Source organism: Limanda limanda, chromosome 2 (assembly GCF_963576545.1).
Source record: "Limanda limanda chromosome 2, fLimLim1.1, whole genome shotgun sequence".
Classification (NCBI taxonomy): Eukaryota; Metazoa; Chordata; class Actinopteri; order Pleuronectiformes; family Pleuronectidae; genus Limanda; species Limanda limanda.
Genome location: NC_083637.1, coordinates 32,345,228 through 32,360,944, shown reverse-complemented (window position 1 = coordinate 32,360,944; position 15,717 = coordinate 32,345,228). Strand labels below are relative to the sequence as shown.

At 40.0% G+C, this 15,717-nt stretch overlaps 1 protein-coding gene across 1 annotated transcript; it reads right to left on the bottom strand.

The window, feature by feature from the left end:
* Nucleotides 1–2,203: 2,203 nt before the first annotated feature.
* LOC133023290 (E3 ubiquitin-protein ligase TRIM39-like) lies at nucleotides 2,204–9,026 on the bottom strand. The gene is made up of 10 exons (XM_061090287.1): nucleotides 8,503–9,026; nucleotides 7,022–7,202; nucleotides 6,255–6,350; nucleotides 5,724–5,813; nucleotides 5,466–5,609; nucleotides 4,770–4,917; nucleotides 4,436–4,480; nucleotides 4,253–4,279; nucleotides 3,938–4,113; nucleotides 2,204–2,572 (listed from the first exon to the last, which is right to left on the bottom strand). Exons 1-10 carry the CDS (start codon nucleotides 9,024–9,026, stop codon nucleotides 2,204–2,206), a joined length of 1,800 nt encoding a protein of 599 aa, XP_060946270.1.
* Nucleotides 9,027–15,717: the final 6,691 nt, after the last annotated feature.

Below are 15,717 nucleotides of genomic sequence, written 5' to 3'. Positions count from 1 at the left end.
CCCCTGTTTGCATGACGATAATTTAGGTGCTAAACTAAGTAGTTCTTAATTAAAAATATAACAATGTCTTTGAACATTGATAACATGTAGTTCTTTAATTCACATTAACTGCATTTAAATCACAATCTTAATATTTGTCTTAAATGCTTCAACCCCAGTGGAGGTTTAGCAGGAAGCAGTTGTCATACAGAGGCGTATTGCTCAACATGGAGTTCACTTTGGGGGTTTAAGATGAGCTTAAATGCATGTGATCATGCCAGACACATCAGTGACAATATATAAGGTTGCTGAATACATTTTCTGTCCATTTATGTATCGTTGTTATTTGTGAATGTGCAGTCCACAGTGAGTGTACACATTGTTGGGCTGTTTTATCTGACTGTAACCTCCCACAATGCACTCCGTGTACTTTGCACTCAATCAGGACTTAACTATTTGTCTGTTTTGTCTGTCTAAACTGCCATGCACTTTTCTGTTTGATTAAATTAATATTACCCAATCGCTTCTTATGTTGTTTGTCCTAAGATGAAGAGTTTGAATTACTTTATGAGCAGGTTTCTGATACAGATACAATATATTCCTGAATTATATTTAAAGAAAGAAGAGAACAATGTTTTATCTGCCTTGTCCCATCATTACAATAATCCACTTGATTGTCCCTGTTTGCTCTTGACATCACAATACAAATGTTCGTGGCAGCCACTATGAAAATATGCAGCAGTAACTGGGATAAATGTTCCTCTTCTTTTGGTAATTCGGGTGACTGAAGCAAATTTTCAATGTGAGGTTTGATCAAATTTAGATCAATTTTAAGGCAGAAAAATAAAGCACATAACTTATGTAAGAAAATGAAGCATCCAACATACACACCTCCAATGTTTTTTATTTATTTATTTACAAACTATTCAACACACAATTTGTACTGAGGCATTATGATCTAATGAAGTACATGTTTTTCAAGAATTCCACTCTTAAAATGTCTTTCCCAAGACAATCATTCTGTAAATGAAATCTACTCGATTTTCCTTCAATATTCTGATAAGGTGAACAGCGAATGAAGAGCCCACACTGATATCCCGTTAAAGTTTAAGTTAATGTTTCAGAATAACATTTATTGTATTCAACATTCAGCAGCATAGCGACTCCTGAGAAGTAAGTTAGACATCAAGAACCTGAAAAGATTTAGCAGCAAACTTGATCCTTTTACTCACCAAGGGCTGTCAGCAATAACATCAGCTGTTGTTTTGCTTGTATTTCAATCAATTCTTTGCTTCTACTGTCTTTAGCGTCTGCTTGAAGAAGTAGTGCTGAAGATATAACCTCTTGTCTAATTAACGAAACAACAGCTGAAGCAGTGACCATCACCAGCACCCACTCCCAGCAAGAAACCAGGCTCAGCAGAGAAAAAACCTACATAGTACCTTTAATAGAGAAAGATAATTTAAGAATTTAATTAATCTGGTTAAATTACCAATAACTGACACTTTTAGTATTGGAACATGTTAAATGTTTTACAAACAGCATATTAACACATAGATTGACTTTATAAAGGAGGCCTTCGTAAAAACAACTGACTGGTAACTACAACCTGCAAAAAAGGTCAATTATTAGTTTTTCATCACGTTTGACTCATGAGGTTCTCAGAGCCTTGAACTTCTACTTTTATGCAAGGGACATAATTACCAAGGGAGGAAGACACCAATTCACATGTGTCAGGTCTAATTTTTAAATGATGTGCATACTTGAAACCAGCTCAGCCAGAAATGTAGCATGATGCTCAATGGGTTGAAAACACTTTATGGCATATTTGATTAATTATCCTCAGCTACATTAGTATACATTTCTCTCAGCACATCCCTGTTAAAATGCCAACGTATGCTGTGCTTTGAACCTAAGGCAAATTAGGTGGGTAATTTGAATCACAGCCGGTTTATTCTCTTTTTGTTTCACGCAGCTAATGCTGTGTCAAGATTCTTCAAGATTTTCAACACTAAATATTATAGAACAGTGATATTGACCACTGCTGACTTCAGTCTTGAGAGTTCACATTGGCCCAGAATGAGGAACGCCCTGGTCAACATCAACAGTCTGTTCATTATCTGCCATGAAGGAATGAGGTGAAGCTTGGATCAAATGTGTTCCAGGTGTTTGTCTGTGAAAGAATTCCTCATTTGTAAAGATTTCCTTAAAGTCTCGACTTATTTCATTCTGTCATTGCAACAGGGCGAATGATTAGTGGACCCTCATTTCTTCCTGACTTGTTAGTACAGGGGCTGAAGAATGGATGGATGGTGTCAGGAAAACTATCTGTGAAGGTATAGATGAGCACTCTGGCATCCACATTGTAGAAGGACACCAGTCCCTTGTCACAGTCCACATAGATTCCAATCCGTGAAGGTCTGAGGTTGACTGTGAGGTTGGTTGACGGTTCCGTTCGAAAGGCATAGTCGGCCCGATCCCGCAGGCTGAGGAACCAATAACCATGGGCGGGGCTTACGGTGATTTTGCCCTTCCGGTTGACAGACCGGCTTGCCACTCCCAGGTCCCAGTCTGTCTTTCCTCCAACCTCCACCTGGAAGAGGACAGTGTAAGTTCATTGCAATGAGTGAATGAGTCTCCAGAGTGCAGTGCCCTGTACTACAGACATCAGATAGTTAATGTCTGCACTTGGGATGGAATTTCCTCCCAATGACTGAAACTACAATAATAATACCTGACAATCATCTTGCAAATTTAAATTGCTTCATTTCATTGCATTCCAGGCAGTTACCAAACACTTTGACCGGCTGAAATACAAATACAGTGTCATACAGTACAGTACACTGAAAGTCAGAGCCCTGGACTGGAACTATTCCCAGCCAACATTGGGTGAGAGGCTGGGACAGGCAGCCAGTCTACAACCCATTCATGCTCACAAGTCAGATATTTAGCAACAAATAAATACAATAAGACTAAAAAAGTAAAAATAGTATTTGAATCAGCAACCTTAACCTTTGATTAACATCTCTATTAAACTATATTGCAACTGCAAATACGTTTTGTAGGAACCATATTTGCAACAGGATTTTGTATTAATGTAGCAAGGATGTGTTCATTTCTGTATTTAACAAGTCACAATTATATTGATACTGAACATATCAGTAAAATGTTCACAGAAAACAAATTAGTTTGTCTAACACAAATATCAGGTCTTGCAGGACAATGTCCAAAGTGAACAAAAAGTAAAATGTTTCTCTAACCTAAGACAAAGTGCTTTTATTTCCTGAACCAGAGACAGGGTTCTGGAACTGAAACTCTGTTGTGTCTCTTGTGTGATCGTTGAGCATTTCGTACACTTGCCATCTATTCCAACCACCTCCCAGCAACTCTGCTGGCTGCTCACACACATAGAGCTCACTCATTAAAAAAACACATGGACTTTGAACAGAATCCAGCCGGTGTTCACATTTCCAACAAACTGTGTTTGCAAGTGCATCTCTCCTCTCCTTCCCATTTCCCATTTTCCCCTGCTCACCCCAACCGGTTCCTTGAGTCTGGTTCTGCTAGAGGTTCCTTTCAGTTAACCAGGGAGTTTTTGTTTTTCTCTCCACAGTCCCCAAAATTTTTGAGGTCTTGATCTTCTATGTACAGTGCCTTAACATAATGTATATTATGATTTGGCGCTATTCAAATAAAATTGAAGTGAATTGAATGAATGACATCGGGAATTATACAACCTTCACTACTGGTTTACCAGCTCAGCAAATATGAACCTGCTGGAGTTTGGTTACACAGATAAAGTTTTTATCAAACTGTAATTTTAACAAAATTTACTAGTATGATTTTATTCAATTTGTTAATCAGTCAGTTTGACCTCAAGTTGTTCACACATCACGTAAAATGCCACAAGACTGTGTTTTTCTTGAAGAATAGTGATTGTTAAGTGTGTCCCACCCACCTCCCAGTAATGTCGTCCTGAGCTGAAGCCCTGGCGGGCCAGCAAACACACCACCCGGTCGAAGCGTTCAGAATAGTCTGGAACCGGCTGATGGCGGTCACCACAGTGCACCTGCTTTCCATCTACTGAGATGATGAGACGTGGATGGGCTGTGTTTTGGTCTAAAGTGATGTCAGCTTACAGATGGAGAAAGAGGGATGGTTGGTGGTGAAACTAATGGATGGTGGAATTGGTCAAAGTAAGACTTAAGTATAAAAACAAACTGAAAATCATTTGAAAATGTCAAACTACAGAGCAAACTTTTTAAATTCTTACCAGCATATTCCTGAACCCTCCTTATCTCTGTGGGGAAAAGATTATATATTTATACTATACTATTAACATATCATATTAATATGTTTGCAATGTTTGTTGGTTCATTAACTTTAACAGGATTCACTTGACATAAACAATATTCCTAACAGATGCTAATCAACAAGTTCGTAACAACAATCCTACTTGGATTCGGTCTGGGTACAGATTGGTCCAACGACGATCGCTGGCCTGTTAATAAGAGAAAAGAAGAGACTTTTATGATCATGGGCATTATCAGCTTTTATTAGTGAACATGTGATCATCAGAGACATATTAGTGCTCCTTCATTCAAAATTGAAAATAAAGTCCTGTGTGACATTAGTAGAAATCAAGGTAATGATGCAAATTTGGTTATTTGGTAGAATATTCATGTTTGGTCTTAGGTCTTAAAATCATAGGTGGTTTTTAAATTGTAGAATGTTTCCCTTCACATCAGCATCTTAACTCAACTAACCAGTTTCTCTCTGGGTCTGAATGAAGACTTCTGGCAGTTTGCGCATCTCTTCCTGAAAGTGCTCCATCGTTTGACTGAGGTTCCGTAGAATCAGACCTGAGGTCAGCTCAGACGACATAGAGACACTGGACCAGTCCTTAGTTGGAGGAGGGGTGGACGGGCCAGTGAATGTCTGCAGAGAGGAAAAAGAACAGGCCACGTAAACAGACTTTAAGAAGTTCCAGGCGTGTGATGGCTCTGTCGTTCAGGTCTGTGATTTGAGAGGTGGTGTGTGTGTGATGCCGGTGAGTTTGTTTTTGTTGGTGACAGAAATCATGTTGTAGAAAGTGGTGGGGCAGTACAGCAGGATGGGTTGGACTGTTCTTTTTTAGAATACCAAGAGGAGGTGGGGGGCGATGGTCAGTGCTCTAAGTTTACAGATGATATGGAGTCTTTGCTGTGATCGGTTATGGACGGAAGTGACACACTGATCAAAGCTGAGTTTTTTTGTCAATACTGAGTCCGAGGTATTTGAACCTGTTCTGTTGTCCTGTCATGAATGGAGGTGGGGTTCAGTCCAGTGTGTGGTGTGTGTTTGACGTGCCAATGACCAGTTCCTTTGTCAAACAGTAGCCAAGAAGCCCAAAGTGGAATCATTAGTGGAAGTTCTAGTGAAATCAATTTCTCACTTATTCATGTTTTCTTTATTTGTTGTATATTTGTTCATTCATTAGTCCATACCCTGAGAAAGTCCACATAGTCTTCAGATACAGCTAGCTGGCTCAGTGCTGTGCTCCTCCTCTTCAGCTCAGCGATCTCCTCCTCCAGCTCTCTCAGCAGACTCTGAGCTCTGTGCTCGGCCGCTCGATGACTCATCTCTATCACCTGAGGTTAACAGGAACAAGTTTGCCATCACTGCTAAATTCATACACCGCTGACTTTCACTACAATGGTAACAGAAAAAAAGATATCTTCATCCATCCTGTACATGTTATGTACCTCCAGGACTTCAGCTTGGCAGCGCTCCACAGAGGAGATCACTTTGGAGAACACACACACAGCCCCATCGGTCTCTCTCTCAGCAGCAGCCTGAGGAGACAATCAGTAAGTGTATATACTTTATGTTCATATTGTGTTTAGAGGCACGGACTGGACGTTTGTCAAGTTGGAAAGGTCTATGCACTCCTGAACAAAGTGGGATGCAGGCTGGATCATATGGTACTGACAAAGAGTTGGGATTTAAGTGAACTGGTATCAGAAGACCAGGAATCCACTGTGCTCACAAGCAAGTGAGTGCAGCTTTGTTTCAAAAGTTAATAGATACAAAAGGGATGCCAACATTATTATCTTACATGCAACACGTCAGTAAATGTTGCTCTTGTCACGTAAAAGCAGTCTGGATCAGGATAACCTGTAGACTCCTCTAACTTTTAAATGTGTTGCATATAGTGAGTCTTTTATTAGTTGTCAGGGCAGTCAGTCTGGTTAGTCTGTGTCTGTGGACTGAGATACTGAGCTACTGAAACTCACATGTATCTCTTGCAAGGAGCTCTGTATTTCCTCCACTTTCTTTTCTCTCTCGCAGATCAGATCCTTCAGCTCCCCCTCTTCGATTCCTAACTGCGCCTGGAGAAGATGGAGAAGATGGAGAACACAACATAATTATGTCATAACTAGTAACCACCACACATGCTTTTATAGATTATAATCTCCATGGCATGAAAAGAAATTTTAAGATTGACAACACAGTCAAATATTTTAAATCAATGGTAGGGGTCATAGATCCCCCTTAGGGATACAAGATACCAACAAGCTGGCGTCCTGAGATGATTTCTAGCAATCCAATAAAGTTAAAAAAATGGTCGAAACAGTATATATAGATATTATTGTTACAAAATAGTTGTTAAGCGACAGCAGGTCAGTTTACAGCAGCACAGGAAACCCTGACATATGTGTCCAAGTAGCTTAAGCGCCATATCCTCTGTTTGTTTCAACCACCTTCGGGGAAGCAAGTCTACGGTATGGTTCTTTTGGTGGGTGTCTGAGAAGGTTGGGAACCAGTGATTTACATGAAGATATTTTCAGATTTTAGATTACACAAGAGCACAAATTTGAATAGCTCTTATGTTGCACATTCGATATGGATAACTCCCAAACCCTTATCCGATGTGATTATTCGATCATCCAAATCGTTTTTATGTCGTTTTTTTAATGTCACCTTTGATATGACAACTAGGTGTCGCCATAGTCACACATTCAACAATTACTATAAACTTAATACACACACAAACACACACCTTCTTGATGTGCCACTCCCTCTTGGCGGGGCGGATGGTGTGTCCTCTGTGTTCTGCATCCTCCGCACACATGTTGCACACACACAAGTTGTCAGTGCGACAGAAGAACTCGAGAGCTCTCAGGTGGAGGGGACACAGAGGCAGACTGGGCGAGGAATCAATTGGACCACTCAGAGTGTACCTGTCATAACAGTTAAATACAGCCATATTGAATTAGTAAATTGAACACACCTTTTAGTATATGAAAGTACATGCAAGCTATTACGGTGCAAGTTTAAGATTTGGGGGAAGAGCTGGCAATATATATAAATATCTCTTTATATAGTTGTAACATATAATTTCAAAAAGAAATGCCAGAAATGTCTGATTCCAGCTGATCGAATCAATTTGATAATTGTTTTAAAATGATAGTAAAAGAATTATCTGTTGGTTTGGAACTGCTGAATGGACAAAATACGAATTTTTAAAAAGCTATTAGCCCAAAAACTGAAGAATGCTTAATAGGGAGGGGCCACAAGTCAACCATCCAATGACAGTCCTAAAACATTGTCAGGTCTATACTACAGGGGAAAATGCGTAGATCCATTTAATAAAAAAATACGAATACTGAGGATGTACCAAAATGTACAGGTTCCCAGAAAAGGGTTAAGAGGTAGTTTGTCATTCTGTCCCTTTTGCAGCCAATGTTTTAAGAGTATATATCCAATTAGACTCATGCTGTTTGAGCAGTTTGTCGTGGTCCCCTCTTTCAGTTCAATGCCACAGAAACACAATGAGCAAATGTCAAGATGAGCATCATGGAAATGCGCAGCTATCGGAAAATCCGATCATTTATGCTTATTGGGCTTTTAGTTTGTCTGTGTGAGGATTCACAAGCGATTACGTCATTGATGGAAATTGCCTTGCCTGTATCTGGCTAGTAAAAGTGATGAGTTTTCATGATGTGATTGCAATATGTGCAACTTCCACAGTAGTATTTGCCATCGGGAAGAGGGTGCAAACGTGTCTGTGTTGACTGGATTTCTTATTGTATCATAACTGAGAATTTCTTTAGTTTTTTTAGCAGTCATTTTAAGTAAATCAGATCGTATCTTCCTGAGAGTCAACTCAGACTGGTAGAGATCATTTTTCAGGGTACTGGGGTGTAAACTTGTAGCCAGCAACAGAGTGTTTGTGTCAGTGTCCTTACGATAGTGTTGTAATAATTGAGCCCTCGTTTTGAATGACCCACATCTAAGAAACTCACTTTTTCTTTAAATACAGAAGATGTCTTGTACGACTAATGACTAAGAATAATCTACAGAGAATAATCTACAGAGTAATTTATAATGGTAATGATCACCTGCAGCTCTACTCTGAATTAAACGTGTTGAAGTAATTCTATGTGTGCGTATATGTGGTATCATCGAAATAAAAGAACTGTGCCAAAAATGAAACCAACCACAACAAAATGAATGAAATTAAATTGATATTTTCTGTACCTGCGGAGAGATGAATAGGGTGGAGGTGAGTCAAGATGCTCTGTGCTCACAGCCCTGATGGCCATGTGAGAGTTGACTCTGTTGGGGCTCTGGTCTTGTGGGTCACTGGGATGGGTCGGCAGCTGTTGGAAACGGTTCATCATCTCAGCAATGATGCCCTCTGGCATCTCTCCTGACCTTGTGGCCGGGAGATGATGATGGTTAGGATGAGAGTTGGTGTCCTCCATTCCTTCTCTGCCTCTTTCATCCATTCCAGAACTGGCAATCTCCTTGAATCGTTCAGTGATTTCCTTCAGTGTTCGGTTGATCTGAAGCTCCGGGCGCTTGCGGAAGGACTCCTTACAGAGTGGACACTGGTAGATCTTTGCAGCTCCTCGCACTCCTGCCACTCCTGCCCAGTAAGAGGAGATGCAGGCCTGGCAGAAGCTGTGACCACATGGTGTTGATACTGGGTTGGTGAACACCTCCAGACAGATGGAGCAGGTGAACTGGTCTTCAGACAGGAAGGCTGCAGGCAGCTCCATAACCACCCGCTGCTACACTGGATATTGAGGGAAAGAAGAGATGCTGGTTATATACAACAATTAAGATGGATGCACTCTGTTTTGGTGCCTATTGATTTTTGTAATTTGCTAATTTAAGAGAAGAATGTTGAAGGGAGATTTTGGTTCTACTTTTTCCACTTCACAAGGTAGTGTTATCCAGCAAAACAAGACGAGATTAACATGAATTGTCTTAGCTTCGAATAGATCTACGAACTGTTCACCTGACCACAAAACCAACCGTATAGAAACACAGCAACACATAGTGTCATGAGTCTGAGGACAGATATTTTGGACGTTTCATAACTCTGTATAGATGACATGATGATGAGGCACAGAGCTGTGATCCAGACGATAAAGAGTACATTTGGTGTGTAATGAGTGTTACGGATTTTCTCTGAGAAGTTTCATGTCTCAGTTGTTCTGAGTTCAGAGATGTCCTAGCGCCTGAGAGCTGCTAAACATTTTCACTTCGACAGTATAAGCCATGCATGGTACCATAGGCAGAGCTAACAAGCTAGCTCTAGAAACACTGGAGACGACTGGTGAAGATGAATTTAGTACCAATCCTTTAAACCCAGACCGGTCTTTAGAACCTAATCCTAATCTTTACTTTGAACTTTAGGCCAAACTTGAACCTACAGCTAAATACTGCCTCTTACACTATCTATGAAACCACTCTGCAGTGCTATAAGTAACACAGTACTCCTGTGAGTCTGTAAGTGTGTACCTCATGCAGTCACACACATGCGGGTGCGCACGCACACACACACACACACACAGGCACTGAAACAATACAAATGAGTGGTTTCGTAAGATGTGGGAATTCAGGCTTGGCTGGAATTTTTCGACACAGCGGCTTTACCATGGCAACCGTATCCTTTAACAGGCTAAGTACAAGTGAATAGGTGTCCTTCTATTTAGCAAGACTGAAACATTACAGGAATTCTCTTCTCAAAAATGTTAACAACACCGATAAGAAACAGTTTTTAGCCCCCCTGAGGTGGAGGAAGATGGTTGGTGCAACCCGTCTGTTGCTGAGTCATGGTGACTCTAGATAACCACTGTGTGTGCTAAACCCGTTTCACAACAACAGGTGCATTTGTGTGAGGCTGCCGCAACTGTTGCTGTTGCCTTATTTTATGACATATTTAGCAATTTATTCCACAGATGTATCGTGGCAAATATGTTTTTTCCTTTTTCATGCAGAAGTGCAGCTTGTATCACACTGAACAGAGCAATGTTCTAAAAGTTTGACTATGTGAAGCATTTCCCCAGTGGCCACTTTCAATACCTTTAGTTATTTAGGTGTACAAGTCAAGACAGTTTTTGAGTTGTGGCTGCTGATCGTGGATTATGATTACAAATAGATTGCTAAGATATACAACATTCTTGACAATTCCTCCACTTCTGTCCCTCACTTGTGGCTCTCTCTGATGTTTCTACTTCGATTTTTTTTCTTTGGTAGTTTTTCCACTGTCTTGTTGGGGGGTTAAGGCCAGAGGATGTCGCACCTTGTTAAGCTCTTGCCTAATTACGATATCAGTGATTTTATGTATTCCTCATTAACAAATTAGTACTTCATTAACAATCTGTTTGTAAGTTAATAAACCCTGCATTAAATTGTAAAAATGGAACCATAATCCAGCTCATCACGATCTGGGAGTGGAAGCAATTAATATTTAATTTGAATTTTTGTTGTAGCATCTCCTTGTCCATCTCCAAATGCCTGCAAATCAACAGTCTTACATATTGTCTCATTTTGTACACTAAAGACAATTTGAATTATTCAATGTTAATTTGATTTGACCACACCATCAAAAGTTTTTTGGTCGATCATAACAAATTATACATATTTCAAATCTATGGGCAGTGTTCAGGATCAGAAATATATACATATGAAATATACAGGACAATATGTGCATGTAAGGAAAAAATTCAGTCTGTCTGAAATATCTCACACATATTAAAAAAATCAAATAAAGACAGAAGGAACTAGAATGTAAATTTCCTGTAGAAAATGGGGTGTTAACTGTCAGCAGCACACTACCTGTAGTCACTGATGCTGGCAGCTGCAGAAATTGCAACATGTTTAATTAAAATAAAAACAAAATTATAACAGTGTGCATCTCTGTATTTTTGCTTTTGTCCACTATCTGCAAAGGCAAACTCAGATCAAAGGGGGAAGAAATGCAATTTTTTGGGTCACTCACTAATTGGAAGTCAAGGTTTGATTCCCACATCTTCCAGTCTGCAGTGCAAGATCCTGAAGTCCAACTTGCCCCTGATGGTTGTGCCATTGGTGTTTGAGTGGGAAGTGCAAGTGACCTAGAGGTGCTAAGTGCTGTATAAGTGTGTTTGTGAATGGGAGACTGTGACTTGTGGGGTGAAGCACTTATATGTTCTCAGTCTGTGCACTTGAGATTTTGAATTGCAGTTGCATGAAGCAGGAGTAAGAGCAAATGATTTAACCACATCCTCAAAAGTTTGTGAGTCATGTAAAAGAAAGGGGTGGAAAAACAATACAGTTTTGGGTCATATATACATGGAACGCACGTGGTTTGGTGAAGCTCATATGAAAGATGAGGGATAGAGACTCAAGTGTGTCCAGTAAAATATCACCCACTGAATATATCGTGATCGCATCTCACAGAAAAGACAAGGACAGGACAGAAAAGTGTGAAAATATCTCTGGATCATAATGAGACTGTAGTGGATGAGAGGACGTCAACTGAGTTGGCAGTCCTTCAACAATGGGGCACAGGACACATTCACGTTCACACCAGGTTCACACAGGTGAAAGAATGAGACCACATGCATCCCAGAGCAACTGTGAGTGTGATCAAATCTCTGTGTGGACGCCCTGTGATGGGACCTGATATGATCACAAGTGGACAGCCCTGAGCTCATCGGTCCCCACCTGGCATTCAAACACAAACACAAACTAACACACACACACACACACACACACACACGCAAACGCACACGCACACAGAACTGCAAAACAGGTCGAGCCAGTTTTCCATTCACTGCTGCCAGAGCTAAAGTGGGGAGCAAATGACCTGAGCATAGTGTTCATAGCTGGAATAGAAAAGTAATGAGACAGGGTTGATTGATGTTTCTGATAGAATATAGGAGGGTACAGTGAGTAGAGAGAGGATTCGACCCGATTACTTTTTACACACTTGTATACATGGTAGAGTTCATCGATTTAAATTGATACATTTACCATTTTTGTCATTTTATCAAATGTCTAATCCAACAGTCCTGCAATAAATCCTCCTCCATGAACATTCATGTTTGTGTTGAACTTGTTTATAACAGGGGTTTCTGTCATTTAAGCTACCTTATTGATAAACTTATACATCATCATATGATGTATAGCGTGTGGCTATAATAAACATCTTTCTGTATTACACAATATAATTCACCAGCACTACAAACTGCAGCCTCCAAAATGATCACAAAGATTAATCAACACTTCTCTAAAACAGTATTGACATTAAAGTCTTCATGAAGGTTGGAGTTGGTATGTGATAGCTCCAAATACCTGATTAATTATTTGCAACGATTAGCCAGTTAAGTGCAATAATTACTTGGTGAGTGGTGTGAATGATGTCAAACACATCATTGTATCGGCTCAGTAGACTGATATTGGAAGTGTTATCTGCTGCTCCTGAGTTGTATCACATGGCTAAGCAGTCAGTTAACTGCAGGAGCCCTTTTCCTTTTGTTCTCATTGTTCTTTCTTTCAAAACTTTACTTCCTGTTCCTGCCGGGAAAATGAGAGAAGCTCTGACCAGGTGGGTGGCAAATTCCACCAACTTCTAAGACATCCACATGTACATTCATTGACCTCATGGCCATGCGGTTTATTTTACATTTTCACAATTATCTTAAAAACTAAGAGAAAATCATTTTAATAATTGTATTTCCTCAATTCATCAGCATCTGCTCCAGTGGCCTTCTCTCTAGTCTGAGACCATTCATACAATTCTCACAAAATCAACATTATGTACAGACAATGCTGACAGACAATTGTCCTGCACATTTTTTCTCCACATTGTCTTGGTGGTGAAAAAATATGTGATGTCATTGTAACAAGTATGAGATGTGAGTGACGCACCTTCTCTAGGGGAGCAATGTTTACAAGTTCGAATCATGGGGAAGGTGAGTCATCTATTTGTATATTTGGTATCCTGTTGTTTGGACCCTTACTGCTGCAGCTTGATGCTACTTAAACATGTGTCTCTTTGTTTTCATGTGTGATTCGGGAATTTACAGGGTCATGTTGACTTGATAACCCATGAGTGCACAGTAATCACTACTACCCCAGATAACATACAAAGGTGGACCACTTCAGGCACTTCTGGCCTGATTGTGGCCCGGACAAAATGGATGTGAGCCTAAAATTGCTCACTTGTAAAATAACAAATGTGGCCAAAATATCCCAAAACTAATGTGGGCCTTTTTGAGGCAAACACATGGTGCTCTTGGCAAGATGTAATCTGGATGTGAACCCCATGTAGTTAATCGTGAATACGGCCCAAATAGCACATAGATAAGAGTTGACATGCTGTATTGCATTTACAAACATTTACAACAGTCTGTTAACTCACACTTGGTGATAAGAGACAATAAGTAATTTTGGAAAACACATAAAGGTTATGTCTATTAGCTTGTACCAGGTACTACCCAGACTCTGCACTATTGCATTAAATGGTAAAAGATAACATGAGACACGCAGCTTCCTGATGAATGAAATAAGTTTAGTGTAGTTAAACACGCCTTACCTGTTGTGAGGACTGAAGAGATTCGCAGCAGTGATTATTTCAGTCAGGAGGTAAAGACACAAACACGAGACGTCAGTGTTGACAGTCACTCTCCTTCTCTACAGTCTGTTTCCTTCCTTCCCCATGTCACAGTGCTGTTGACCCCTCCCTCCTAACCCCCCAGCTTTAAAATTCATCCAATCCAACCAGCTCGACAGGTGCAGCTGTACAGGTGCTGAGCTTTGTTTTTTTAAACAATCTCTCTCACTCAGTCTTTATCTCTCGGGCAAGCTGACTCACAGCCTAAATGAATGCAACATTTTAATGTTGTATACCACGAGCTAATAATTAATTACAAAAAAAGCAGTCAGCGATAATAAAGCGTCTTTGAAGAAACATGATTTTATGTCTCCATCCGGCATTAGTAGCAAATAAACTGCTTCTTGCAATGGCAAAACCAGGGGTGCTAAAAACACTTTTTTAGAGGGGAAATAAGTTTCTTTCTTTAAAACATGAATCAGCCCTCCACTGGACACTGGGCCCTCAGATATTCCATTGAATAGCTGCCAGTCATCAGTGGACAAACTTCTGAACCACACCGAGACAACCATCACCACCTCTCTCACTCTGCCCTCTAGCTGACAGCAGGGCTACACATGTGCACATGTACACATTCTCACAAATCTCTTCAAACTATATCTCCCACCATTGTACCAGCAATCACGCATGACAACTTATATACACATCTTTTACAAGGGCCCAGGTAACACCTGCCCAGAAAGCTGTCCCCTAACCATGGTCAAATTGACAATTAGCAAATGGTTTCCTCACTTCTCTTCTTATCTTAGCGGGCATAAGGATTCACAGGATTCCTCTCATGAACACTCTCCTTAATCCATATCAGTAGGGCTTTAACAGAGGCCACTTCACTGATACATCTCTTTTGCCTCAAGACAGCAGGAGCAGCTACTTAATCATTTACAAACTTGCACTGCTTCACTGTCTCTGTGTTCCTTGGAGGAATTGCATCTGGTTGTCCCATCCCTGCACACAAGCCGTCACAGTCCAGACTGTTGTGGTCTTGGGTTGCTCGGAATGAGCATCCATCTTTGTGTCTTCAAGAACTCTTCTTCTGACAGTACCTCCAGTCCCTTTAGTTTTTGGGGAAGTTCTTCGGCTGATCTCCTTTGTGGCTTATTGGACAGATTTGGATATCGGATATCGGATCTACCTCCAACTTCTCTATCCTGGTTATAAATGTCCACATCCAGATATAAAAAAGATCTTGTGTGGAATCAATAATAAGAGCATATTGTTGTGGCATTACTGATTGGAATATGGTGGTTTTCACCATTTAAATCCCACCTTGGTTAGAGCCCTACTGAGCAGTTTGCATGTTCTCCATGTCTTTGTGGACTCTGAATTCGTTCTACAGTCATTGGGGCTCAGTTAATGGACTCTAAAATGTCTGTGGGTGTAAAGGTAAATGTTGTATATCTGCTATGAAAATATTTTTAATTAATGAATAAATAGTTTGCAATTAATAATTTATTAGTTACACTAGTCCCTAGTGGTAATCTAATATCAGCTATTAAACCAAATACAAATTCAGGTAAAGTAGTCCACATTTCCATTAAACTCAATTTACCATTTCATTTTGAAAGTTTTGTTTACAGCTCAAAACTAGTACAATTTACACCATTTATTTTTATGATCCACATAATATATTTGAATAAATGTGGATATTCCTTCAGCTTCAGACAGAAGAACATTATCATTCATTTAAAACTCTATCAACAAAAACATCTTTATATATGATCACTGGACACTAGATGATATTCACTGTAATGATAATGAGACAAGGTTTGGGGATATCATATTAATTTCCTGTAAACTTGCCC